General features: G+C 35.4%; 3 protein-coding genes across 6 annotated transcripts; 1 reads left to right on the top strand and 2 right to left on the bottom strand.

The window, feature by feature from the left end:
- Nucleotides 1–26: 26 nt before the first annotated feature.
- LOC107217747 (nuclear pore complex protein Nup107) lies at nucleotides 27–7,913 on the bottom strand. 2 transcript variants are annotated; one of them, XM_015655393.2, is made up of 8 exons: nucleotides 7,649–7,913; nucleotides 6,739–7,300; nucleotides 5,444–5,919; nucleotides 4,809–5,016; nucleotides 3,830–4,683; nucleotides 3,230–3,547; nucleotides 1,531–1,782; nucleotides 27–1,371 (listed from the first exon to the last, which is right to left on the bottom strand). In XM_015655393.2, the coding sequence occupies exons 2-8, from the start codon at nucleotides 7,292–7,294 to the stop codon at nucleotides 1,270–1,272; spliced, it is 2,766 nt and encodes a 921-aa protein (XP_015510879.1). In that variant the 5' UTR covers nucleotides 7,295–7,300; nucleotides 7,649–7,913; the 3' UTR covers nucleotides 27–1,269. The 2 variants fall into 2 exon arrangements, with proteins under 2 accessions (XP_015510879.1, XP_046602666.1); XM_046746710.1 differs by having other exon boundaries at nucleotides 7,750–7,913.
- Nucleotides 7,914–9,718: 1,805 nt separating this feature from the next.
- Nucleotides 9,719–18,794, top strand: LOC107217743 (cytochrome b-c1 complex subunit 2, mitochondrial). The gene is made up of 7 exons (XM_015655386.2): nucleotides 9,719–9,875; nucleotides 10,128–10,267; nucleotides 11,044–11,235; nucleotides 14,043–14,259; nucleotides 15,538–15,969; nucleotides 16,044–16,265; nucleotides 18,532–18,794. The coding sequence occupies exons 1-7, from the start codon at nucleotides 9,831–9,833 to the stop codon at nucleotides 18,616–18,618; spliced, it is 1,335 nt and encodes a 444-aa protein (XP_015510872.1). The 5' UTR covers nucleotides 9,719–9,830; the 3' UTR covers nucleotides 18,619–18,794.
- A 1,401-nt stretch (nucleotides 18,795–20,195) lies between these two features.
- LOC107217745 (nucleolar protein 11) lies at nucleotides 20,196–24,901 on the bottom strand. Of its 3 annotated transcripts, none has more exons than XM_015655389.2 (4): nucleotides 24,576–24,901; nucleotides 23,492–24,023; nucleotides 22,371–23,410; nucleotides 20,196–20,355 (listed from the first exon to the last, which is right to left on the bottom strand). In XM_015655389.2, exons 1-4 carry the CDS (start codon nucleotides 24,705–24,707, stop codon nucleotides 20,227–20,229), a joined length of 1,833 nt encoding a protein of 610 aa, XP_015510875.1. In that variant the 5' UTR covers nucleotides 24,708–24,901; the 3' UTR covers nucleotides 20,196–20,226. The 3 variants fall into 3 exon arrangements, with proteins under 3 accessions (XP_015510875.1, XP_015510876.1, XP_046602669.1); XM_015655390.2 differs by lacking the exon at nucleotides 24,576–24,901 and adding an exon at nucleotides 24,330–24,546; XM_046746713.1 differs by lacking the exon at nucleotides 24,576–24,901 and having other exon boundaries at nucleotides 23,492–23,803; nucleotides 23,941–24,023.
- Between the last annotated feature and the right edge of the window lie 899 nt (nucleotides 24,902–25,800).

Here is a 25,800-nt window from a genome sequence, read left to right as displayed (position 1 = left end):
TAATCAATCAATTGGTCTTAATTTAGTGAAGCATCATGAATTTACTGCAGAGTTAAGGCCACAATACGTTTTTTTTTTTTGTTGTTGTTTTTTTTTAGCGTAACCCTGCTCAAAAAATTTGATAGGACATGAAAAATACTGGTAAAATATGAAATACTTGTCGTTTTGTATCATGATTTTGAATCCTATTCTAAGATATTCTTTAATACCTAATCGTGTCTATCCAAATCCTATCAGTTTTCTAAGCAGGGAAGCAGAAGCCCCCTGGCTTTTTCCCCATAATCGAGGCATTCGGAGTGCCCCCAAACAAGCGATGAAGGTATACTTCCATTGGATAATAATTATTAGAACTAATTATACGTTCTGTTAAGGTCCAGTTGTTTGAATGTTACTTTGTTCATATAGTCTATGCGTAAATCTGTTCAATTCGTAATACTCAATTGGGAATAAAAAACAAGAAAAGAACGAAGCAATGTTTGTAACTTGTAAAATCAATAATAATAGCTCCCAGAGAAATATGTCGGTAACCAAATTATTAATATTTGAAAATGATACGTGTATATTGTCATTCAATTATTGTACTGTATACTGTATACCTTTGTACATGTTTAATCATTTTTTTACTCGATTTACGTGTACAGAAATATGATATAAACATATTAAAAATAGGTCTCACAGTCTCGCATAGTATTTTCACATCTTAAATCTCTACCTTGATACTTAATTGGTGACACAAATTAATCATTATCCTTTTATCCGTCATTTTTATTGTATACTAAATACTATTCGCGACTTACAAATTATAGTAGTTATAATTACTTGACATGTTACGAAAGTTTCTGATTAATTTTTATCATACCTACTACAATACCTATTTATAACGTGAACGCATTTATTTACAATTTAACATGTTACAATGTCTGTAGTTTTACAAAGAAGCTGGTACTGCGTATCACTCATTAAACAAAAAAAAAAGAAGAAAAACCAAGGATATACCGTTGATATGTATATCCATATAATTACGATAAATTATGATTATTACTTATTAAACATTGTATCAAATTTTATATTCACTTCTTGTGGTTGACAATAAACGGGTTTTGTAAAAAAAAAAAAAAAAAACCAGCATCCGAGTACTTTTAAAACACTATTTTTTTCTCAATTCATTTTTATTATTTGTAACAAGCGAACTTTATCAAAAAAAAAAATGAATGTACGAAGAAGTATCTATCCTCCTGTGCTGCACATCTATATTAAAAAACATTTTATTCATTTTGGATAACCCCAGGGATCCTTTTTCTGATCCATCAATACTAAAGATGATTCGCAAATTTTTTTAAATACGTCCCGAAGCCGTTCTTTGGGAAATACCTGAAAAATAAGCAAAAGATTTTTTAAAACAGCGGAAAATTGAAAAAATTAGTCGACTTAGTTGGACCTAACCGTGCAAGACTTGTCTTACCAAATCTTTTGGAAACACTGTGCAATAACGGCTAAATATTACAGGCAGAAGTATCGTTCGTGAAATACCTTGTAGAGCTTATGTTGTTCGGAGGCCAATACATCGGCCAATTCAACGCAATCTGCGTGTTCATCCATTTCCGACATCACGGAATGTAGTAGCAAAGCAATTTTTGGAATACATAATTTTCGTAAATTTGCCATTTGATTTTCTCGCAACTCCTCTTCCTGAGATAAGAGCTCCTCATTGTTGTAGTTTGAATCAACAAGCCATCCTCCGTCAGGGAATAATAAAACGTTGAATAGGAGTTGCTTTACAGCCTAAACAAAAAGTAGGCCCAAATATTAGAAATGTGATTGATCCAACCTGAATACAAATATATGCTCTATTTCACAGAATTATTATCCCTATGTCATGTGCCATATTTGTCATATAAAATGGATTTCTCAGAAAACAATTCAAGAACAAACGAGGATTCCATACTATGTTTCACCTCACATTGGATGGTTACCATTTCCAATTTTATTGCAATATCAGTATACGGTAATTCTCGCAAATACTAACACCTGCATTCCTTTAGTTCCCAATATTACTCGCCATTTCGAAGTGAAAAGCCGTTAAACTGTGATATTTTTTTAGAATCTCTTGTAATTTCATGAAGATATTTCAGAGTGTCTTGAAAAAACTGGAACAATATATTAAATTGGAACTGTATTGAATAATTTATAACTTTTAAGCCAATTTTTGCAAGTTTTTGAAATTATTGTGATTGTGCGGACAATACTTCAGAATTTTTCAGATATGTCAAAGTGGCCCGAAAATAACAATTTCAGAGGCTCCCTATTTCGGAACTATAAGCGATATAGAGGAACAGAAGTATATGGGTAGTTGTATGAGTGAAAGTACCATCAAATATTGAAGTTACAAGAAAATTGGGAATAGTGACTATCCATGCTAGGAGAAATCACGTGGAATTCCCTACGCAGAGAGGAGATGGAGGAGCATTCAACAGGGTAGGAAAAATATACAGCCACTTCCATTCTCTCTTGCACTCATAGTACAGAGTCATAAGTTTCACGCTGTAGTAGAAGTGGCAAACATGATGTTGCTCGCACTCGCAAACAAATCACATGTGAATTATACCGCAAAAGCGAGAGAGACAATGGCATCCCAACGTATTTTCCAACATGGCGCGAGCAGTCTTCCATTTCTTCTCTACCCCATACATTTCTCAAGTTTCAGTGACATTAACTACAGGTCAACTACGATGATAAGGTTTCCGCGGTATTCATAAGAGGAATCCATACATCTATGACAAGCATTCAAGAAGTTTCTTGAATAAAATTGTTCAAATGATTTAAATCTAACACGTAAGAGTATGTTGCATATTCAGTCATCTGCTGAAAAAATAAGGATCTGAAAATAAATTTCGAGTATCTAATCGGATACATCTCTCCGTATTTTAATATTATTATAGGATTGGCATCACGCTGTTTGTCTTTTAATGAATAAAATTTTAAACATCCAAGGATTAAACTCATACTCAAGAGACAAATGACGTATCAAGTAAATGAAACAAATTACACTGCTTATGATCACTAAAAACTTAATGATTTTGTGTAAAATTGCTTATGATAGACGTTGCTAACGGGAAAATACTCTGACAAAACGGGTCGATTTTTGTTGCTTGTGACCCTTCGATATTTATACTGAAAAGACGGCAGTTTATCATAATTTACATTCATTCTGGGCTTATAACAAACATACCTTAGTGTGATGCTGCATGGTGCACTTCCATCTCTCCAGCTCTGAGTTATATTGAGCCTTCTTATGATCGTGAGCAACTTTTTCCGTGAACGTCGCATACATTGGTAAATCGAGTAGCGGGCTGGGTTTGCCGTGATGAAAATGCGTGAACCATTCTGTGAAACCTTCCTGCGCATCTAGGTATGCTTTGTAACATAAATATTCGCGAATCGACACTGATGCTTTTTTCGGTAAATTGTTTGACATTGTCAGATTGGCCATTGTCCCTTCTAGAGACGGATATTCGGTCATAATTACTTCAATCGAATCCATGGGAATCTATATAATAATAGAGTGTTTGAAAAAATTAAGGTCAACTTTCAAGTTTAGATAAAATTAGGTAACATAATTATCTACTAATAACAGAACGTTTAATCTAGCCAGCACTTTGAACGTTGACATTAATGTAGACTCAACTGTCGAAACGATGACGCTCGAATTTTTTATTCGTTTAGATGAAAAAGGTTCAGTCTACATATTTCATAATTTTTCTAAAATTTTTGATATTGAAAACCATTTAAAGTAGCATGAACACGTTTGGCATACAATAATATACTCCACCTTGTTCAACGCTTTCCTGGCAGCATCAATTTTCTCGATAGAAAGAAAATACCTAATCAAAGCATTGGCTTGCCACAAAGCTTCCTCCCGCTGACTTTGATAGAATACAACCCAGTCAAGCGCATCAATTTTTTCTTGATCAGCTTCTGTAATACTGCCTTTCAGATCCAAAGAGTTGACTTCCTGATTTTTCTGCCTTATATTTTCCACGACCAATTTGGTTATTGCCTCCACATGTAAATTAGTTGACTCTGCCGCAGCAAGGCACTGTTTGCGAAGTTCATATTCCCGTATATTTTCCAAATATTTCGCGTAAGTTGTAACTTGCTCCTCTTGCGGAAGAGTCGCTGTATAAAACGCAACTAAATTCGGGTCACCCATTTCGATTAAAACATGTACGTAAGTGGTCAATATCTTGTGCTCTATTCTCTCATTGGCAGTTTTACCAATTTGTCTCAAAAACAGAGTTAAATGGGCGACAAAACGTAGGAATTGTGACGTGCAGGTACCAGAGTCTACAAATGACTCAATTTCTTCCATTAGCTTTGGAATTTGATCAAGCATCAAATATTTTTGTATCAAATGATCAGGTTTGTGGGATTGCATTCGAATACTCGAATATTTTGAGGCTTGCAATGCATCAAATACTTCTTCAATTGTCATCTCGTTTTTCCAATAATCTTCCGGCATTGGCGTGTAGTTCTTTAAAACTCCAGCTCTCAACTCTTTTTCTACTTTGATATCTAGCAATGTTTTGATGTGTGCCCATAATGCGTCTTGCCAAGACTTTGATACACATAACAGCTGATTAAGATTCCCACACAAGCTAGCGTATATGGCACGATAATATTCGCCTGAAATAATTTGGCAAAAAAAAGGTACACTACAAAATTTTTCGAGTACTTAATGTAAAATTTCAATTTGAGTAACACAACTTCAAGTTGAAAACAAAAGTTTCACAATCTAACTGTTTACTTACCTACTCGATTATCCTGCGATAACTCCCATGCACATAATTTCCACACACTCCTGTTAGGATTACCTTCAATTGGAAGTTTTGTGTTATTGAGGGGATTAGTGTAGTTTGGATCATGATGCGGTGTCCATCCTAATAGGCAGGCAGCTCGCCATGGTTGACCACAATGAACAGATAGAGACTGTGCCTTTTGCAACCGTCCACATCTTACCTATATAAACATTTTTTTCCGTTTTGACGTGCAAAGACAGACAAGATTAAGAACAAAATTGCTGAATACGAAAAAGTAATATCCTACCATGGTATTTGTTGATAGATACAATACATATTACACGCTAAGAATTATAAATAGTGCTTAAATGATTTTGTTTGATGATATTTGCAACAAATAATATGATCGTGATATACCAGAAATAATTTAAAGTTGAGAAGTGATCGAATATCATTCAAGATAAATGTTATTTGAAAGAAAAGGAATATGAAAAACCTACACGGATTCTTTAGACATTGGCACAAAGTTATCTAAAATTTTCAAATTCATAAATTTGATCACAAAAATTGGTGAAAAAAAAAAAAAATATTCTTTAAACAAAATCGAATGAGTGGTGATGATTCCTCCATAGGAGAATAATACATACCTCTAAATACATTCTTTTTTCTAATCTAACATCGTCTTCTTTGTCCAAGTCGTGTAAGGGCCTGCCTTCTCGGATCGGTGCATCAGGGTCTAAGGATGTTACTATGGGCCGAGATGATTTGAAGGTGATTCCCGTATTTAGATTTTGTAGTTGATGAAGAGTATTTTCCCATGCTACAGTTTTATCGGTAAAATGCTCCATCATTGGTAAACTATCAGCTTGATCAGATGCGTTTTTTTCCAACCAATCGACAATTAGCTGGTACTCAGTAATCGAGGGTTCATTTCTGTACAAGTTTTCAATCACATCCTTTTCTGAAATATTAGTTTTCAGTTCCATGTCTACTTTTGACTGAAAGTTTGAGGAGTTTACACGGTGTTGGTACAGACAGTACACTAAACGCCAAGTATTTCTTTCATTTTCAAGGTTGATCTCTTCCTCCGATACTTCAGTGTTTTCGACCTTTGACTGCATACCTGTTCAATATGAGAATCCTTAATAAAATTACACATTATGTCGCTAGAATTTTGAGGTAGAATCAATAAATATAATAAGTACAGGTGAAGGCTAATCTTTCAGTATCAAAGTACTTTTTAATACACTCTCAGTGCAAAAAATATCAATCACATCGCTTTTCATAGGTACTAAGGAGAAACCGAATTGGCTATTCTGCCTTTCATTGATATGACCCTTGAAAATTAATTGTGACATTATTCCTTTCTTTTGCTTTTAAACAGAGCACTACAGTTTTATGCAAATCTGAATGAAAAATGTATTCTGTTCAAATTCGTTACTTTATTTCAAGGTAAGACCTAGACATAATTTTTCGTACGCTTTACAATAATGGACAGAGCCACCAGAATTTTGGCAATTCTTTGTATTGAGTTTCAATAGATTGACAGTGTGTTTTCTTCATCAAGACGTATAAAAATAGTGATCAAGATGACAACAAATTTTTTAAACGTAACAGTAATGAAAAATACTCACTCTATCTTCCATTTGAATATTGTAATTTCAATCGATAAAGACAAGAAGTAATTGAATGGTATTTTTGAAACACTTGTTGATACTGAAACCATTTGTACCGTTAATGAATAAATGACTTTTCTCATAATTTTCATAGTATTTCAATCACCTGTTTTGTTTTGAAACTATTCTATTTTCATTTGAGATTTATAAAATTCCAGAATTTAAAAATATGTGTATAATGAACTGGAAATTATGATGACTATTTTAAAATAGAAATTACCATTACATATTTGTGTATGTCGGATAGTGAACGAATTAGTACCTACCCCGCATTATCTCTAATGTATCTGTGCAAGTCTGTATGAAATCTGCAATGGTTTCAAATACTTGGGGTGTAGCCCTGTGTGCCTGAACACTTTCAAGGAATTCATGGAATAGTTTAGCATTCGCTTCACGCCAGGGTTCGTTAGCTTTCAATACTAAGCCTGTGGCAGTCGAATCATCCATCAGCTCTCTTAGAGTAAGGTCAGTCTTTTCTGTCGTATTCATGATATCCCTAAGTTCATGTGGTGCCATTGTAATAGATGTATCAAAGTCCTCAGTGTCATATTTATCAAATGACTTCGAATGTAAGTATGACCTCCGCATTCGTGGGTTTTTAGCCTCGGATGGAAACGACCTAGATTCATCACTAAAATTTCTGGGAACATTTTCAATGGAATCCGAGCTTCTCTCGAGATTGAAATTCGGTTGCAATGATATTCGTTTAGGCGTTGTGCTCTTAGTTGCTAATCGCAGCAACGAAGTTCTCTGTGTTCTACCCGAGCCCAGCAACTGGATTGAATGGTCGAGGTTGTCTGCAGTTTTTTGCAACGGCTCCATCTTGATCTGATGTAATAATTACAATGATTAAATAATAATCCAAGTGGTCACAGCATTCTATTGAGTGAAAAACGATGAAAGCGAGGGCAATAACATAGCTAATAGTGAATACTTCTGAACTAGTAAAGTAACTAATGAATGTAATATGTGCCGGGAAAGTAATTTTTCTTAAAGTTTGAGATTACGGTGGATATTAGCGGAAAATGCAACGTTTGCCGATGATTTTTGATGACAGGTAGTTCAGCACTTAGAAAGAACTACTGTTTCGTCACACGAAATTCAATTTATATCGATAACCAATAAAAAGAACTCGCGATTCCGTAATAGATGCATGCATGTAATTTGACTGCTAACCGTAAGATTAATACGAGTATCAGGTTAATTCATTTTTCCCAGTGTTGCAATTTGCAAGTATGCACGGACTCAACACAATAAGAATTCAAAACTTGTTGCACCTTGTCAATATTTTCAGAATACAAATTTGGACAAGAATTTTGATAACTGAAACAACGTAGGTTAGCACAGTACGGAATTGCTGCCGGTTACTATGCAATATGTACAAATTGGCGGGCCAGTCTTCACGTGGTGTACGGATCAAAGCCTTTAGGTAATTTTGTACCAACTGTTCAAAGAAATTTCTATATTGTTAGCACGAGTCTTCAGGAAGAAATCTCTAGTTTTCGTGGCGAGCTTTATGACAAGCATAGAGAGAATAAGGCCGTGTTTGAAAATTGACTGACAGTCCTGTCAGCAATCTTTCATCTCTTTTGCGCTTGCAAGTTCACGAATGGCTCTGACTCTGTCCTAGGGAATTTTCAGTACTGTCAGTCAATTTACGAACACGGCCTAAGTGGGCAAGATGTAGGGGTTGGCATAAGTTGAGAGACTTGCCGATAAAAAGAGAAAAAACATCAAGATACAAGTATACGTCCCCGCTTGCCTTATTGCTATTGGTCTTTGTCACTCTATTCGGTGACTTGATGGGCGAAATATATAGATTCGACAGTCATGCATTTCGGTATTGTCGAAAGTACTAATAGATCCTAGAAATCTCCCGATTCAGCATAAAAAAATCGTACTCAACAAAGTTTTTTTGTAGTACGATAGGATGCTAGTTCCATCAAAACCTGATAGGGCTGAGTTCAGAAACCTTACTCGAGTGACTCGTATCGTTATGTCTTTGTTTAATCTCATGTGTTAAAGACAATATGATATCCGAGTTTACTCGGGTAAAGTTTCTGAACTCAGCCCAGGAATGCCTTTATCTAGTAACTTCTGTTCGTCCGTTATTTCGTGGGCCGCCGTTGTCATGGGAAGATATTCAAATATCCAACCAAAGTGGTGTGACGTCAAACGGCAATTCCCGAAATTTCCAGCAGCTAGTCACTAGAATTCGTTGACGAAAATATAGCTAGACGCACAATTAGTAGTTTCGGGTCGCCAGATACCGATTGAGTATTAAAATGCACTGGGCAACTCGATTCAAACCGCCCACTTCAAATAAATCGGATTTTATTTTTAATAGGTGAATAATAATGGTGTGCACTTACCTTAGAGCATTACTGTACATTCTCTAAGGCACATAATACTAAAATGTCGAACTCCGCTAAAGTATTTCTCTGCAATGCTGAGGTGTTTCTCTGCTGAGATATTACTCCGTTTCGATGGGGACGCGAGAGGCAATAGGAGTTTAAAAGCAACTAATTTAATATAATTAGAATTACATGAAATATATTTTAATGGGTTTATTGTCTCAATAGACCGTTTACAGAATACCAAAACCTGAATAATAATTATTTAAGAGTTAAGGTGGGAAAAAGCGCTGCTTGTCTGGCCAGAACTAAGTTCTAAAAATTGGAATATCGTATTAGTGATATAGAATAGTAATTAGGAATAAAATATACGTACATTCCGATCAGATGGTACAGTGGGCGTGGAGTAAAGAATTTCCAGCCACACCTAACTCCATGTGAGTGCGGGTATATGCTCTAAGATGCGGGTGGATTTTCACGCGCAGCATGCTCTGATTGGTCAGTTTACCAAAATCACTATTTGGTGACGTCTCATCACTGATATATATATATTAGTTCGTCTCATACTTGGTGATTTTGGTGAATTAACCAATCAGCACATGCTGTATCGAGAGAGACCTCTGTATCCAAGTGTTGCCGCACGTGAAATCCACCCAGTGACTTAAGGAGTGAGCATGTCAAGCGTGGGCAGGGGAAGGGGAATCAAGCATGCACGTACAAGTTTTTCCTTTAATTCCGAAAGAGAAGACAGCGAATCGTAATTACCAGAGTCAGTTTTGTTCTTATCGTAAATGGCGCTATTATTTATTCCAAGCCCTGAACCCCAGCACGAGGCCAACGCTGCAGAAGTAGGCCTGCACAGAATGAAGTTCATATTTTCCACCATTTTGCCTACAACCTAGCATACACTAGCGGCATCTATCACCCTACTTCGACATTCTTTTCGACTAGCAGACAATCCCTCCGTCTAGTAGGTCTGGAAGCTGCTATTTTATCGCACGAAAATGGCCTGCTCGGCGGTACGAGCTCCTCTTTTGCGTAATACAACGGTAAGTAAAATAATCTATCGGAATCCACAAGGCTGAAACTCCTATGTACGAAATGATTTCAAGTGTTTCTGTACGCACGGTTCACTTTGGTGTCGACATTTCGAGCTATACTGTACGTGAAACTATTATGTAAAGGATGTTATCCATACTTCAGTCTGCAGTTATAGTGCAAGTTTGAAATTTTTTGTAAATATTTTACTTTCGTCCATTACGAGACTCAAAGTAGACGTAAATCATCGCTTATTACTCTAGGTCAGACACTATGCAGCTGCTGCTGCTGCAACACAATCTGCACCTGCCCAAAACCTCGACATTCAGGTTCTAAGCAACAAAATCACCGTTGCTACGCTCGACAACGATAGCCCTGTTACTCAAGTGTCCGTCACATTCAAGTATGTAGAAGCAATTTTGGAAAGTTAATACGCAGTAACATTTTATTTATTACCTTTTTTCAATTTGTCCACTTGGGGCGACTTGTGGTAGTCCAGAGCAGTATCTTTCCAATATAAGTACAATACTATTATGAATCAACTCTTTGTTGGTTGTACAGTTTTACTTTGGCGCTATTGCCCTAAATACCTAGAGTCGCTCCAAATCACTAATTCGAATCAAGGAACTCAATAATTTGGCCAAACATGAATAGATTGTTGCCGTAATCTCAAACAGGGCTTAGACAGTCAAGAAATGCTGAGCAATTGGAGGCGATAAACAGCAGTTTGGTTGGCAACTAGGAAACAGCACAGCTATTGATACATATATTTTTTTTGGTGTACCATCCTTTACCAAACAGGAGGTGCAATAGCTAAAGTTCTGCTGCAGTGAACTTGCTAGCTTGAGTTCGAAACCCCAGTCAGTCAAACTGTTTTGTTTTTCATTTCTTAGAACCAGTTCAACTTTTATCATACTCTTACGACGAATTTGATAAATTAGCATATTCTACACACGAGATAATAACTGCACACCCAGTTTTTAGCTGGCAACCGTGCAGCTGTGTATGGTTGCCAGTCGTGCAGTCATTTACAGCTACGTAGCTACAGTATAATGTAAATCTAACAAAATGGTACATTACAATATAATTGCTTATTATTTGAAAATTTTGGACCTAGTTGTGTTTTACTTTATCAGAATTGTTCACTCAACTCAATTTTACACAACTTTTGTCGTATAGGGCAGGACCACGCAATGAAACGTATGAAACACAGGGCACATCACATGTTCTGAGATTGGCTGCAGGGCTAACAACTAATCGCTCCAGCGCATTTGGCATCACAAGAAATATTCAGCAAATCGGAGGAAATTTAACGGCCACCACGGATCGTGAAAGCATTGCCTACACTCTGCAATGTACCCGCGATAAACTGTGAGTTGTCGACAGCTTTGCTAATTCAATCTGATAAGCCTGGTACTTAAAACTATACCTATTTCCATAACTTTTCGTTCTTAGTATTCGCAGGAAAAAATCTTCCTGTCATCAGTATACTAAACAGAATCCCTAGTCCTGACACGACAGAATTTGTAGACATATTTCAATAACATCTGCAATCTCATAATGTCTCAGTTGCACTGTAAGAATGTTGCTGTAACAATGATGTTGAGGTTGTTAATTCCAACTCATTTGCTATGGCCATGCAATGATGAAATACAGCTTCTGTGTGGTAAAACGTCTAATTAGTATGATTTGAGCAGGAAATTAGAACGGACGATATTATGAAGCTTACATTAATGAAGTCTGTTTTACAAGAGCGTGTAATAAACTTATTGGAAGGAGTTATACTGAACTGTTCTAAATACAAGTCTACAAGATTTTTACTTTTTTCATTTGTATTCCTGTTATATATCAAATTGGCTTTACAGATACTAGACTGGTCCTAAAAATGGACTGTGATTTTTTTTCCAAGTCACATGTTTAATAGTTGTAGAAAAAGCAAATAAGACGCTTGTGAAAATTTGAGCCTTTAACGTTGACATTTAGTGGTTCCTGAAGACCATTTTTCATTTTTCATCTGATTAACACGCAAAAATAGTTTTAGCATTTTGTAGCTTAGTAACAAGGCAATGACATAATTGTATAGAGGTTGAAATGCTTTACAAAAGAAACCCATGATGTTTTGTGGTAAGTCTAGTATTTTCGCAATTAATCTTGAAAAAGTGAATTTTTACGTGATTTCAACTTCAACTTTGAATAACTTTTGAAAAAGTTGAGTTATCAAAAAATTATAAGAGACCTTTTTAAATTACCTACAAAAATGTGTATGGAAGATTTATTTACATTGCCTCGTTACTGAGCTACAAAATTCAGAATGAAACTAAAACTATTTTAGCTTGTTAATCAAATTGAAAATAAAAAATAATGTCCAGGAACTACTAGATCCCAACACTGAGGGCTCAAATTTTCACAGCTGTCTTATTTCCTCTTCCTACAATTATTAAACGTGTGACTTTGAAAAAAAAAGTCCGCTTTTTGGACTGGTCTAACATATAAATTTATGTATATATACCTTTTAGAACTAAATTCAATCTACCAGTGGTCAAATATTTTTTTCAATGTATTTTAACTCGGTATCCTTTAACTAAAATATCTGTATTTTTTTTACAATTCACCTGAACAGATATTAAAAGTAATATGCATGTCCATTACAGTGAACACGAAATGTTTACAAGCTTACAACTTTGCATTAATAGAGGCCGAGCTTATAACCCATCCCTTTAAAAAGAATCTAACCAGTGAAACTTTTGATAGAATTTTTGAAATGTATGTCCACTGGAATAGACAGTCATTTTGAAAGCATTGAAGAGGAACTACTGAAATAAAATCTTACAAAGACAGAAAGTAGACTCAGGGTCACCATCATCACTATAAAGTTTTTCCGGCATAGAATAGTACTCCATACCAATAATCTTAGTCTCAAAGGACCAGACCCTGTTTTCAACTATTTTCAACTAAAGTCAGGACTCCCTTCATTCCTGATTCTGTACTTCAGATGACTGTTGACCGGTGACATGACTTATTGACTAGGTATACGTCTATCGTGCAGCCATCTCGGGTTAGATTATGAACATGATGACTTTTTTCTGCAACCTAACAACACAAGTTTGTTCATGGGAAATAAGTCTAATATAATCAACAATTTCTTCAAATCAAATGAGTGGGCACTATTATTTCATAAATAATGCGATATGTTACGAAAGTACTCAACAAAAATATGTAACAGTAAAACGAAAAAACCATGTATTTTCGAAGCATTGCATTTGTCAAATAGGCTTGCCATAAAGACAATTTTAGTTTATTGTGCATTTACAATAATTTTCACCTGAGTATTTTTAAAGGTTCAATGGAGAATCTTCAAGACAGCGATCAATATATTCTTATTCTTGTGAAGGAAATTATTTTGTTGCTATCATTATATATGTGCCTGGTGTACTTTTGTAACAAATCTTATTATTTAGAAACTCATAGCGTCGACTCGTTTCGAATTCGCGAAATATTTGATAAAGTTAGATTTGTTCTCAATAAACAAAATACATTATCAAATTGGATGTGAAGAAAAGTCAATCGTGTTTGGAATTGAGTCCGGGTTGACAATATGGTACTTAGGAGCCTAGTCCCGTAGCCTCGCCACCTCCAAGCTTGTTAGCACTGCTGGACCAGTAAAAAATAGCATCATGACTTGAAACAATACTTCTCAGAAACGACTACAATCAGACTATTGTCCTTTGAGCCTCCAATCATTGGTGTGGAGTACCAGGAAGAATTTCCATTTCGGTGACCCCAAGAATCAGGTCATAAATGTCTGAACCATTCTAAACACCACGTTTCTAGGAAAACAAATATTAACGTTTTCTAAATTAAAAAATGATGTCACTTTATCAGCTATTTGAACCAACAACCTCTGAAGAGTATTCCAAAAAGATGCCAAATTCTGATTGACAGGAACAGCGATTGAAATAAATATTGAATGTGTCTAACATTGTGTTTGAAAAGTACTTTTACTTTATATTTTTTGGTGTCCTAACTTGAATAGGATGTGCTTCATACTTGACACGTTTTCATAATGTCCAAAATAATTGAAGATAAATTGACTCTACTTTCTTCATATAATTCAATTTTGATTTGAATATTTCACTTACGACAGATTGTACCTCATATTTTTTTCTTTAATTTCGCAGAGATGTTGGACTTAAGTTCTTGGAAGATGTTGCTACGCGTCAAGTATTCAAACCATGGGAACTGAATGACCAGATTCCACGTTTGCGCTATGAGCTTTCATCTATTCCAGAGACAACTCGGGTCCTTGAACTACTACACAAAGCTGCCTATCGCAAGGGTCTTGGTTACTCACTCTACTCCCCTAAACAGCGCATTGGCAAAATTGGCACAGAAAATGTAATGAAAATCGATTTTTTTTAATTGGGATGCCAACTGAGTAATAAAATCAGAAACATGAAACAAAATTAAATTTGCTGAACAAGATTTCTAAATGCCATGGATTCGAAATTGCCATAAAAAGGAAATTGTTAATAGGACATCTGTTTGAGATCGAAAAGAAACTTTTATAAGGTGGGCTAATGATATGTTGGTCAAATAGAGTTGTTTTAACCAGAGTTAGATACCAAAGGTAGTAATGTCGATCAAGATAGGACAATGAGGCCGATCAATCAAAATTTTTTAATTTTTCATGCTAAGATTTGACTTTCATAAGTTTATAAATCTAAAACTTCATTAAATTACTATTTTGCTTGCTAATTCTGGCTACTGGCTTCACCTTCACGTTTAACGACGCGCATGAGGGAAACTATCAGTTAATAAAGAAACTTTATTTTTTAACTAGACTACAAACATTGTAATTTACGCAGAAGTTTTAAATAGCTTTTTCTGCAATTTTTTTGTTTTTCCTTACCATGAATCCAGTTTCTGTTTATATTGATAATGGTTTGACAAGCATCGTATTTTATTTAGATTCATTTTTATTCGTGATCTGAGTAAAATGTTGAATAGTGATTATAAAAGCGGTCTAATGTTATATTGAACTTGTAATTCAAGATTCAGTAAAGAATGTACAGCAAGTATTTGGTAACGCAGATCATTTGCATTTGAGGTTTCTCATGTATCTTAAGTGACTTTAAGGACTTATCTAAATCGAACACATCATCAGTTCATTACTTATCATCCTTGCGAATTTGCATGGTGTTCATTCCTTATGTACCATATATTACGAGTCCCAAGAGATAACTACACGTTGGGTTTTATTGGTTGGAAATGAACAGGTACTGTTAAAACTTTGAACATAAAAATGGAAAAAGTAAATCTGTATGTATACAGTTGTATTCATAATTTTTCCATCTGGTTGAGTGTTCAAGAAGAGATGAAGTTGCATTCTCCTTCTAGACTGTCTCCGATGTTCTAATAACATATGCCTAATGCCAGCAAACCAAAGGTTATGAATCACATTTGAATTTAAACTGAAAGTTTTTTTTCTGAAATAACCTATACCTCTGTGTATGATAACACATACCTGTATTCGTTTAAATGAGTCTAGAAAACACAGCTTATTTTAAATTTGACAACCTTGAATGGTCACGAAAATTGATTCCAATACCTCAATTGGCACCCCAAGATTCATTATAAATTGTGTCAAAATACGCAACTATTTTCATTTTTCAGCTTCAACATTTTGTCAATACATGGTTCACTGGGCCGAGATGCGCGGTTGTTGCTACAGGGGTTTCTCAAGAACAGCTCAATAAATTTGCCTCTCAGCTGCAAGTGGGGTCCAGCGAATCCAGTGGTGAACCTGCTCGATACTTTGGTGGCGAACTTCGCAAGGAGCGTTCATCTTCTCTTGCTACTGTAGCTGTGGCTGTGGAAGGAGCAGGACTGAACAAAGAGAAAGAGGCCATAGCTTTCGCGATATTGCAGAGAGCTGCTGGGACTGGGCCTCACGTTAAGTGGGGATCAACTTCGGCCCCTCTTTACCGAACTGTTGCCACAGCAGCGGGTAAAGATCCTTTTGCGGTATCAGCGTTGAATGCGAGCTACTCTGACTCGGGAATATTCGGTTTTATTTTAACGGCACCTGGAAATATTGCAGGAACTGTAAGTTGCTCAATTGTGTATGTAATAATGTGTACCAGATGAGTTCACTAAAGCTATTCTTCCTTTCCAAACAGCTAACAACTGCAGCCAGTAAATGGCTACTCAAGCCTTCAGTTACAGATGCAGATATTTCTCGCGGTAAAGCAGAATTGAAAGCTGCTGTTCTATATGCTACTGATAATTCCATTGCAAGACATGAGTCTCTCGCACAGCAGGCTTTATTTAAAGGCACTGTAGCATCCCCAAGTGCGATTATTGCGGAAATTGAAAAAGTCAGCGCCGCCGATGTCAAAAACGTAAGTCCTAAAGTTATTACTTGAGCTGATGTCTAATTAGTTAAATACAAGAAGATATGTATAGTAAAAAAAATTTCTACTATTCTTCCCAAAAAATTAGATAGATACTATAACTAATATTCACCGAATTTTAAACTCTTCGTAGCATTTTGTACTCCAATTTTTTTTTAAATGTCTCCTTTTTCGTAGTCAGTTGCAAAATGCAATGCAGACTATTATTGTTAAGCAAAGGAAGGGTTTGCTCTCATTTGCAGTTAATCTAATTTCTGCTGAAAATGACAGCGTTCGAATATTCGCCAGAATTTGGTCCTCATGTGCAGCAACTTATCACTTCAGGTCTTAATGGTCAACTGATCTCTCGCGCTCCGGTTTTAAGCTCGATTGCTTCAATTGCTGATGGCGCCCACTGCCGGCAAAACAGATTTGTCACGCGTTTATCACATTTGATAGTGTATGTACAGTAGCGCTCAGAAGTATTTTGACAAAGATAGTAATTGGGTTCATTAGATACAAATATGAAATACAAGAATCAATGATATTTTTTATTGAAGAAATTCGATGTTGTACATAATTGTAGAAATTTAACTCTCGTTCTTTAAAAAATAATGTTAAAATAAAGAACAACAAGAAGAATTATGGATCAAAATAATAACGGATTTCATATTGTCAGAATACTTTTGAGCGCTACTGTATATGAGTTTATTCTTCCAGTATATCGATCGGAGCAACCTCCAGCTTTGAATGCGAGCGCTTGAGTAACACGGGCTTCTTGCTCTGTCTTTTAGAGCTAGCCATTGCTTATTGCGTTCACTCCCTGATCCGCCCTTTTGAGGTATTTTAATTGAACCAAGCAAATATGCAAACACCCCCCAGGGGCATGAGCCCTGCCTTTTAGGGGATACATTCAAGCTTTGAATCGGGTTACCTCAATCGGTAATTACCTCATTTTCATGACCGCTCTCATGCAATGGTATTAGCAACAGACGCAATATAGTTTCAAAATAAATATTCTCATCCCACGGGCTGGGTCGCCATACAGTTGACAACATTTACATTCAAGTCTTATACTTCCTTAATTGATATTGACAGTTGTTAGTAGACTATTATTGAATAATGTACTTTTCTATAATTAAGTTTCGTAGGTTTGTCTTGAAAAGTTGACTTTGTTTTTGTATAATATTGTAAAATCCCTAAGAATTAGGTCATACTTTTTCCATTAATTGCAAATGAACAGGGTATCTACTGCTTCTTTGAATATCCTTAAATAGGAAAAGTCTTGGAACATTTTGATTTATCCTGGAAACTTTTTTTTTATCCTGAAGGCTTTTTTACTAGTGAGAGCTAGTGTAATAATGAGAGAATGTTGTTGGGCTTAAAAATTCGTAGCTCTTTAATGTTCGATGTAGAAAAAAAGAAAACTAGGTTGGTATAGTTGGGGGTGTTCAAGAAAAAAAACATTTCCGTGGCATTAGCTCCAAAGATGAAATATTCCAGCAATTAAAAATCGAGAAATTGAAAAGAAAAGAAAGAAACAAAAAAAATTAGGTGTTAACAAAATACAGAAAAGTAGAATGTTCAGATGATGCTGCTTTACAGTTGTGTGGTAATCTTTGGTAGTCCATTTGGTGCTCAATCTTTTTCTTATTAACTCCCTCTTTGGAAACATCACTTACCACTTGGATTGCTAGACTCATGCATAACCTACTCCATTCTGTGTATTAAAGCAAACAGTCTGATATTGGCACCCGCAAGTATACATGGCGTTACTACCATCACCTTTTTTTTACGGAATAGAGCTGAAACCCCCTTGTAAAATATTTCTGGCAAATGCGTCACTGAAATATGGATTATGCCTTGATAGATCCATGTTGTCGGCAAAGGGCAACGATGGTAGGAGCTTCATTGAAATCCTATCTAGTAGATTTCTGATTGAGTGGCGTTGAATTTAGAAGTTTCGTTTGATAGGGCTCCTTGACAAAAATGTGTCTTTGTGTAGTAAACTTGACATTTCGAAATATAAGTATAAAAAAAATAGAAATTTACATGTTTGGATTCCATATGCAAATCATTTATTTGAAAGAATAAATACTTTTTGATACCTTGTTCGCATGATACAAATTGTTAACATAAATATCAAACTAGTCCATATGTTGTTGCAAAACATTATTAGAGTTAAGTGGAATTCGGAAGAATCCCTGTTTTGCCTAATTTGTCTATTGGGAACCTTCAATGAAAATCATTAAGTAAAGAGTATATTCTTTTACAGGTGGCTGCTAAAATTGGCAAGGGTAAATTGTCCATGGCCGGAATTGGCGATCTTGATACAGTTCCATATGTTGAAGAACTAAAATAGAGACAGAGTAAAATAGAGAGATCGTCAATCATTTAGTACTATTTAACAATGGATATCTATTTATCAGAAATCACAAGAGCGTCACTAGAGCATCGATCATAAAGTGACGGCCATCGTGGTATTACAATTCCTGTAATTGTGTAAATATTACCAAATAATAAACAGTTGAACTGTAATAACATCCTGAAAGTTATTGTTGAAGACTACCTTCTTGTCCCGTCTTACTTCAAGGAATAAAAGAATTTACAATCTATCATCCTTTGCCATTGTAGGCTTTGCATTATGTCACTATAGCCCTAGAACTCGTTTTCAATTGTATCATTTAACACTTATATATTCTTTTTCCGAGCGGTATGGCAAATACGATGTATAAACGAGAATATCATTAGATGAGTGAGAAGTTCGTCGGGGAAGGTCAATATTTGATCGGAGTGAAACTGTTAAGTTTCATTGGGCGATGTTTCGGTTAGGCCAAGCCAGCCATTATCAGGGTTAAAAGACATTCCTAATAGCATAGATGTTCGTAGTATGGCTACTGTCGAGGAAGACAATCTTCTGATCAAATATTGACCTTCCCCGAGGAACTTCTCAGGTCACAAAAATCCATACGTTCAACAATCATTAGAGTGATATGTAGAAGGTGAAATTATTTGTTTAAAATTTTTTCAATATTTTGAAGAGGTATAATCTCAACTAAATTCTGAACATTACTATACCGCTTAAATAATGACAAAACAAATAAATCTATCAGAAGGTAGAATGCAAACTGATTGACATAAAGGATATAATTTCCATAAATTTATTAAAATTTTGCCAGGGTGTTAAAACTGTTTTAGTATCAAATCTTTTACAAATTTGATGAAAAAAAAATAGAAAAATTGAGTTCATGTCCTGTGTAATTCAACATTTTTCAGATTCTTGTTTTTTTAACTGTTAAAACCTTCGACACAGATTTTTAATAGGGACAAAGAATTAAATACATGGCAAAAGCATTATGAATTTCGAAACATCCTCCAAGTACGTAATTATTAGAGTGCGAAAATTAATCGCCAATCTCTGATGGGAAATCAAAAAATAGAGCCAAGTACTACACTTGCCTGACAAGTATTGCTTGCGAATTTAGAACCCGCTGTCTAGACTATGATTTTCAGGAGACTCTCTCCTGGTGATCAGTGAGACTGAAACCGTAGTCGTAATCAAACACTAACAAGGGGATCCCTGTCTTACGTGGCTTTTAATAAGTATTGTAATACACTTGAAAACATGTCACATACATACAAGGTCTATAATTGTGCTTCATGAGACGAATTTCATAATATGTATGTTTCGTCTAAAACGTAGCATGTGTGTTTCCTTCTTGTTCTAAAGTTAGTATTTTACAAATCATCACCTCCTATCACGCAAGATGAGATATGAGAATAAAAGACAAATTGTATTTTTGATACCAGATAGCTACGATATCAATCGTGAAATTACCCATATAAAATGAATTCTTGACTCACTGCGGTTGATTCAACCCATAAAAAGATAGAAAAAGAATGAATTAATATTAAGTTAAACGAAATGCAAATGTCCTTATGTGCAAATTTATCTTTATTTACTCTGTACCTAATACAACTTTACTTCTTCAATAGAATAATATTTTGAAGCACTTTTCGGAGTTGGCCCGAGAGATTTGCCGTCGCGAAGTCTTTCTACCAGTGATCTTAGAGTTTGCAGATCATCAATGACATGAAACTGGAAATGATAAAATGAAATTATACATCAAATCAATTACTATTAAAGAGTCAGTTATTGATAATGAGATGATACATTATAAGTGTCACAGGTCAACTGGATTCTGCCAATTTCATAAATTTTCTCGTAGTTACGGGGTATTTATATTCGTAAATAAACAATTCGAATTCAGCGATAAAAAATTTGTTGTTAGACAAGCTTTTTTTATCGCAAACTATTTCCGTAAATCATTGGTTAACTTTTCTGAACATATTATACTGACTCTGCTGTGAACCCAGCTGTAAATATGACTGGTATTTGTACCGAAGATGCCAAAGGAAAATGCTGCGCAATAAATGACTTACAGACATTTTTTACAATCTTTTAATTCGCGGAAAACTGTTCTCATTAACAAAACTTGAAACAAACTGGAGATTATCAGGAATAGACATTGGTCGAGTTGTCGTAGAATACCCAATATGATTGTCTAAATGATGTACAATGTTGAAACTTTTTGTGAATTAATAATTTAGCAGTAACAGTGTCCACTTGACCATGTACACAATTTTGTCCATGGGTGCAAAATTAGATCTGAATTGATCATGAATGCAACCCTACATACGATACCAATGCTAGGGAGTTGATGTTTTTTTTTCTTAGTTCAGTATGTTTGCCGAGAAATAATTCAACAAAAGTTCAAAATCAATTAGATATTGTTCAGATCCTCTTAAAAACTTAGACTATCTGATAAGTGAAGATGTCAAAAGTTGGGCACGATTTATTGTTCGTGGTAGTTATCTGAGCGTACACAAAAATCAGCAACTTTTGATTAAAAAAATTGTGGAAGAATATATTTTTGCATGACGAATATAACAAAAAAAAAAAAAAATAATAATCAGTTTGATAGGATTTGATATAGCAAATTATTATTATTTTTTTTCTCTCGACATAAAAGATAGTGTGCGTGATAAAAAATGAAATATGTATAGTAATATATATTTTCTAAAGATATTTCTACTCCGTGAGACAAATCCTCCTTCTAAAGTATTGATTTTCTCTACTTCATTGCGAAGCCTGATGTTATAAACAAAATTTCAGCTGAATTAATTATTGTTGATTTCCAGATCAATGTTACCTACACTTCATTACCAAAAAAACATAATAATATATAAAATATTCATAATTTGACCATAGCATTATATTCATTCAGTGTATAAAAAAACATTATACAGAAATATGAATATTCCCAATGTTTCACCAGCCTATTTCGTTTGTATTCAATGTCATGGTCATACATTATTTTGAAGTATAAGTAGTAAGTATACGTTTTGAAGTATGACCTCTGTTTCTTACGAATTTCGTTTCCTTAACTACTAGAGAACTTTGAATTGCAGTGCATTAATTAAAGACTGATGAAATGAAATGGGTGACCAATGAAATCTAAAAATAAGATTTGTTGAAAATATCAATTTTTTTTTTTTCTGACCAATTCAAAAATTTTGCCAAGTGTTTCAAAGACATTATCTAGCATTCATAGACTGTAACACAGTTCACCAGTTTTGATTTTTTAAGGTTTTGTAATGTCCTAACCAAAAGAAGATTCTTCATATGAAGGTAACAAAAAACGAGTATCTCACAATTGATAAGTTCCAAAAAAAAATATACCTACATTTCTCAAAAAAGTTATCTTAGTCTTAGAAAATTCACCAAAGTATCCTAAGTTTACAGATTGTCCAGCAAGTACACATATTGAGTAATATACGAGCTATATTCTTGTTTTCATATAAATGTATCTACTTTCGCAATATTTGATATTAAAACCTATTGATTTCTATGCGTATTCAAACGACTATTGAAAAATAATAGTCAATGATGGTACTTTTAGTGTTTACGGTTTTTTAAAAATTGACGTTCGAAAGAGATCAAGAATATTATATTTTGTACCAAATGATGAATGAAGCTGTTTCCCAGTACCATTTCAAATCTTGCCAACACCTTTCATACTAATTTTATTGATAATAAATTATGATACTTACATGGACTTCTAGCACTGAGCTGAGCTGCTGTAGCAATGAACAGATTCTTGGGTCTTGGGATAGAAGATACTGTTGATAATGCGAATCAAGTAAGAGGCTGGCCCAGTCCAGTAGCTGTTCTTCACTGGGCTGAGAAGTTCCTGTTTGAGGCAGTTCGTGTTCTTCTTGTGTAGAGTCGAGAGCATGAGTCAGATAATCGAGTAAACTCAAAATCTCAGTGAAGCCAAGACTAGTTTTTAAATGCGACATTAGGCAAATGTCCGAATAATGAACACTAAGAATATGATTGAGAAAAACAGCCCTCCCAAGGGGCTCAATTACACAAGAATCGGTAAATCCATTCTGATCTGAATCGAACGATTTGTCAGATGTGGTAAGACAAAACGATAAAAGGTTGATTAGCAGTTTTTCAGGGACATCTCTGAAGTTCTTCAGGCACCAAATTATATTCCTAATATCTCTAGATTTTATTAGAGCAGGGATCAATGTTTCTAATATAACAGCTTCAGGCAGACCATCTTTGACTAGCGTTGAGAGCTGTACTTTTATTTCTTCAGGCATAGGATCAGAGAATGTTACAGCCTCTGTGACCTCTGATCCCCAAATAGCAGTTTCCATCTCTTGTATAACAACAATTTCGTTGTCATCTCCGTTTACATTGACAGTCGAATTTGGAGCAAGACGCGAAGATCCGACCATTGCTTCGATCCGCTGTGGTGTTAGGCTAAATGGAGCTACTGCTAAGTGGCGATTGGCTGCTAGGAGCAACTTGTCTTCTATTCTCCACAATTTCGCCTCTTTTGTATAAAGTTTAAGTTTCTGGATGGCTTGTACCAACTTGAACGAAAGGTTATAAATAACCAAAATCGCTCCTTCTTCTTGAATATCAGCACCGTAAGCTGCAATTGTTATTTCATTCAAGGGAGTCATTATGATTGGGTGCTTCGTGTTCAGTGCTGTTACAACACTCAGTAAATTCCCTGGTGGTGGATTAGCAGAGCATCCAAGTAATGAATAACTGTAGAGTCGTCCATGTGACCCTAAAAAATTTGGGAAATTTATAGTAGTTTATTTGACAAGCAGTCAAATTTTCATATCATGACTTAATTTCCTTTACTTACACAAAGTGAGAAGGTAAGCATTACTTGTATCTTGGATAACTACATGGCCTACAAGTTTTTCTGCAGTTCGTTGCAGCTTGATCCTCTTTAAATTTTCCGAGTCTTCAACATATGTCTGGCCATCAAGTGGAACGACAATATAATCATGGAGATTGTCTATACATGTTAACATACACAAGTACATTTTTGAGCCAATATTTATGAGCTGACAGTCTCTTATCTTCTCTTCCTTTTGGAGGACTCCTTTGCTATACCATGACTTTCGGTTTGTCAAAGCCCAAGTAAGTGATGCTGTCGACCCATTTTGACAGACTAAGATTGGAGGATAATTATCTATTCGAAGTATAGCGTGAAATGGGCTATGAAATTTATGCTTCTTTACTTTGTCAAGGTCGCTAGCACTCTCATGCCATACCCTAAGGTAAATTTCATTGAAAACTGCGACGTACCGAGCATCTATTTCATCGTAGATTACTTGGGTCGTAAGACGGTCCTTGGTAGACCAACTGCTCAACTGTTTCAAATCCTGTAGCTGTGAAGGATAAATCAAATTAGACAACTGCTTAGTTGATCTTACCATTTAGATAAACGTGAGTATTTATATATGTATTTGCACATATAAAAAATGTGCAGGCAATATAAATGAGAAATAACTCCCACCCAGATAGCGTTGTGCTGCCAAGTAATAAATTGTGTCCCTATCTTATGGTTGTATTTGAGGTGCCTCGAATGAAATAGTTAGGAATATATGTAGCTCTTAGAAAAAATTTGGCAACATATGGAAAACCACAACCATGCAATTGTGTGAAACGGCGAAGTACAATAAGTTTCTGTCAACCTGAGGGTGCATTCTGCTTTGGTTAACATTGTGTTGCTGCCAAACTCGATTGCTAAAAGCACATGTGGACACTCCATTTCCTGCAATGTTCTTTATGAGAAACAAAGGCTGTTATAAAATTAGGCCGAAGCGAACGTCTTTTGCGTGAGAAAGACGGTATCTCGCTATCTGAGTGTGAGGATTAAAAATTTTTTGGACATTTTTAATGTGACCGAGAATGTCGTAGATATGATGACTGAAGATAACCTTGTATCTGATAACGATATTTTTTCCCAAAGTAACTATCACACATCCAGGATTACAATCCTTTTCGACCCCCAAAAGATTTTGTTGATCTATAAGTGGGCACAAAGTGTAATATGAGCTAAGTTTAGCCATTACAACATATTAATAAATGCAACTCGTATATTATAAGATTTGTGTGGTTGCGTGTGGCTATTCAAAATACGCTGTCATCAACGCACACACTGGTTTATATTTAGTATTTACATCACTGATCTCTATATTCACTGAATATGAGCTTGCCTCGAGTTAATTTTCAGGGGCAGCAAAATGCTACCCGCACTATTTTGTCCGTGTTCGAAAATTGACTGACAGTACTGTCAAAAATCTTTTATTTCTGTTGCGCTTCCAAGTTCGCGGATAGCTCTGACTCTGTCCTAGGGAATTTTCAGTACTATCAGTCAATTTACGAACACGGCCTTTGCTGCCCAGCTTTCGACCAATAGGAATGTGAATACAGTAGGGAAGCGCTACTTGGGTTGCGTCAGAGAGAATTTAGAATTGGATGGAGTGGAAGGTCCCATACGGCTGTGGCGTCGTACGGTACCTAATGGAAATTCACAGATGCTAGACACTGGCATTGTTCACACAGCTACAGTTCGACTCACATCAGTAGTTTGGGTCGCCAATTACCGATAAAGTATTGAAATACATTGGACAACGGTCATTCTATCGCTCTAATCGAACGAACCGAGGAAGGAGTAATTGTTGGATGAAAGATTTAAATGGGCTTACCTTTGGAGAATATTCTCGATATGATGAATTGCAGCGCAGATTGGTGAGAGGAATTAACGGAATAACTGATTTGGATGTAATATTTGAGTACTTTGATTAACTTGGATTTATTTTGTAGTTTCAGATTTCAAGTCACAAACAATGGGATTACAAGTTGTTAGATTTTGAATTAATATATACAAAAATGGAGCTGGAAGGTCGCTGGAGTTTTAGACAGAGTAACTTCGTAGGAAAAGTTTGAATGCAAAAGGCAAAAGGATTTTACCACGAGACTGTACCGGGACAAGATAATGAAACTAGTGGTAGAATCCAAGAGGACGATCCGATGATCGGTCGCCGTTTTTATGGGTATCGATTACTGCGCAGAACGATCCCCCTCTTTATAACTCTTTGTCAACTTCTGCGCACCTTCCCCCTTTTTCTAGGAATTAAAACTGGGGTACGATATCTTCGT

The sequence above is a fragment of the Neodiprion lecontei genome, chromosome 1 (assembly GCF_021901455.1).
Source record: "Neodiprion lecontei isolate iyNeoLeco1 chromosome 1, iyNeoLeco1.1, whole genome shotgun sequence".
In the NCBI taxonomy this organism is placed as follows: Eukaryota; Metazoa; Arthropoda; class Insecta; order Hymenoptera; family Diprionidae; genus Neodiprion; species Neodiprion lecontei.
This window is presented reverse-complemented; position numbering and strand designations above follow the sequence as displayed.

Coding starts and splice junctions, on each gene's coding strand:
- LOC107217745 (XM_015655389.2), bottom strand. CDS start 24,707: ATGGCTAAACTTAGCTCATATTACACTTTGTGCCCACTTATAGATCAA. Junction 24,024..24,575: donor ATATCGTTATCAGATACAAG/GTTATCTTCAGT, acceptor TATCCTTCACAG/CTACAGGATTTGAAACAGTT. Junction 20,356..22,370: donor GCTCAGTGCTAGAAGTCCAT/GTAAGTATCATA, acceptor TATCATTTCCAG/TTTCATGTCATTGATGATCT.
- LOC107217743 (XM_015655386.2), top strand. CDS start 9,831: ATGGCCTGCTCGGCGGTACGAGCTCCTCTTTTGCGTAATACAACG. Junction 9,876..10,127: donor CTCTTTTGCGTAATACAACG/GTAAGTAAAATA, acceptor TTATTACTCTAG/GTCAGACACTATGCAGCTGC. Junction 11,236..14,042: donor CAATGTACCCGCGATAAACT/GTGAGTTGTCGA, acceptor TTAATTTCGCAG/AGATGTTGGACTTAAGTTCT.
- LOC107217747 (XM_015655393.2), bottom strand. CDS start 7,294: ATGGAGCCGTTGCAAAAAACTGCAGACAACCTCGACCATTCAATCCAG. Junction 4,684..4,808: donor ATCGCAGGATAATCGAGTAG/GTAAGTAAACAG, acceptor AAATTATTTCAG/GCGAATATTATCGTGCCATA. Junction 1,372..1,530: donor AACAACATAAGCTCTACAAG/GTATTTCACGAA, acceptor CTTATTTTTCAG/GTATTTCCCAAAGAACGGCT.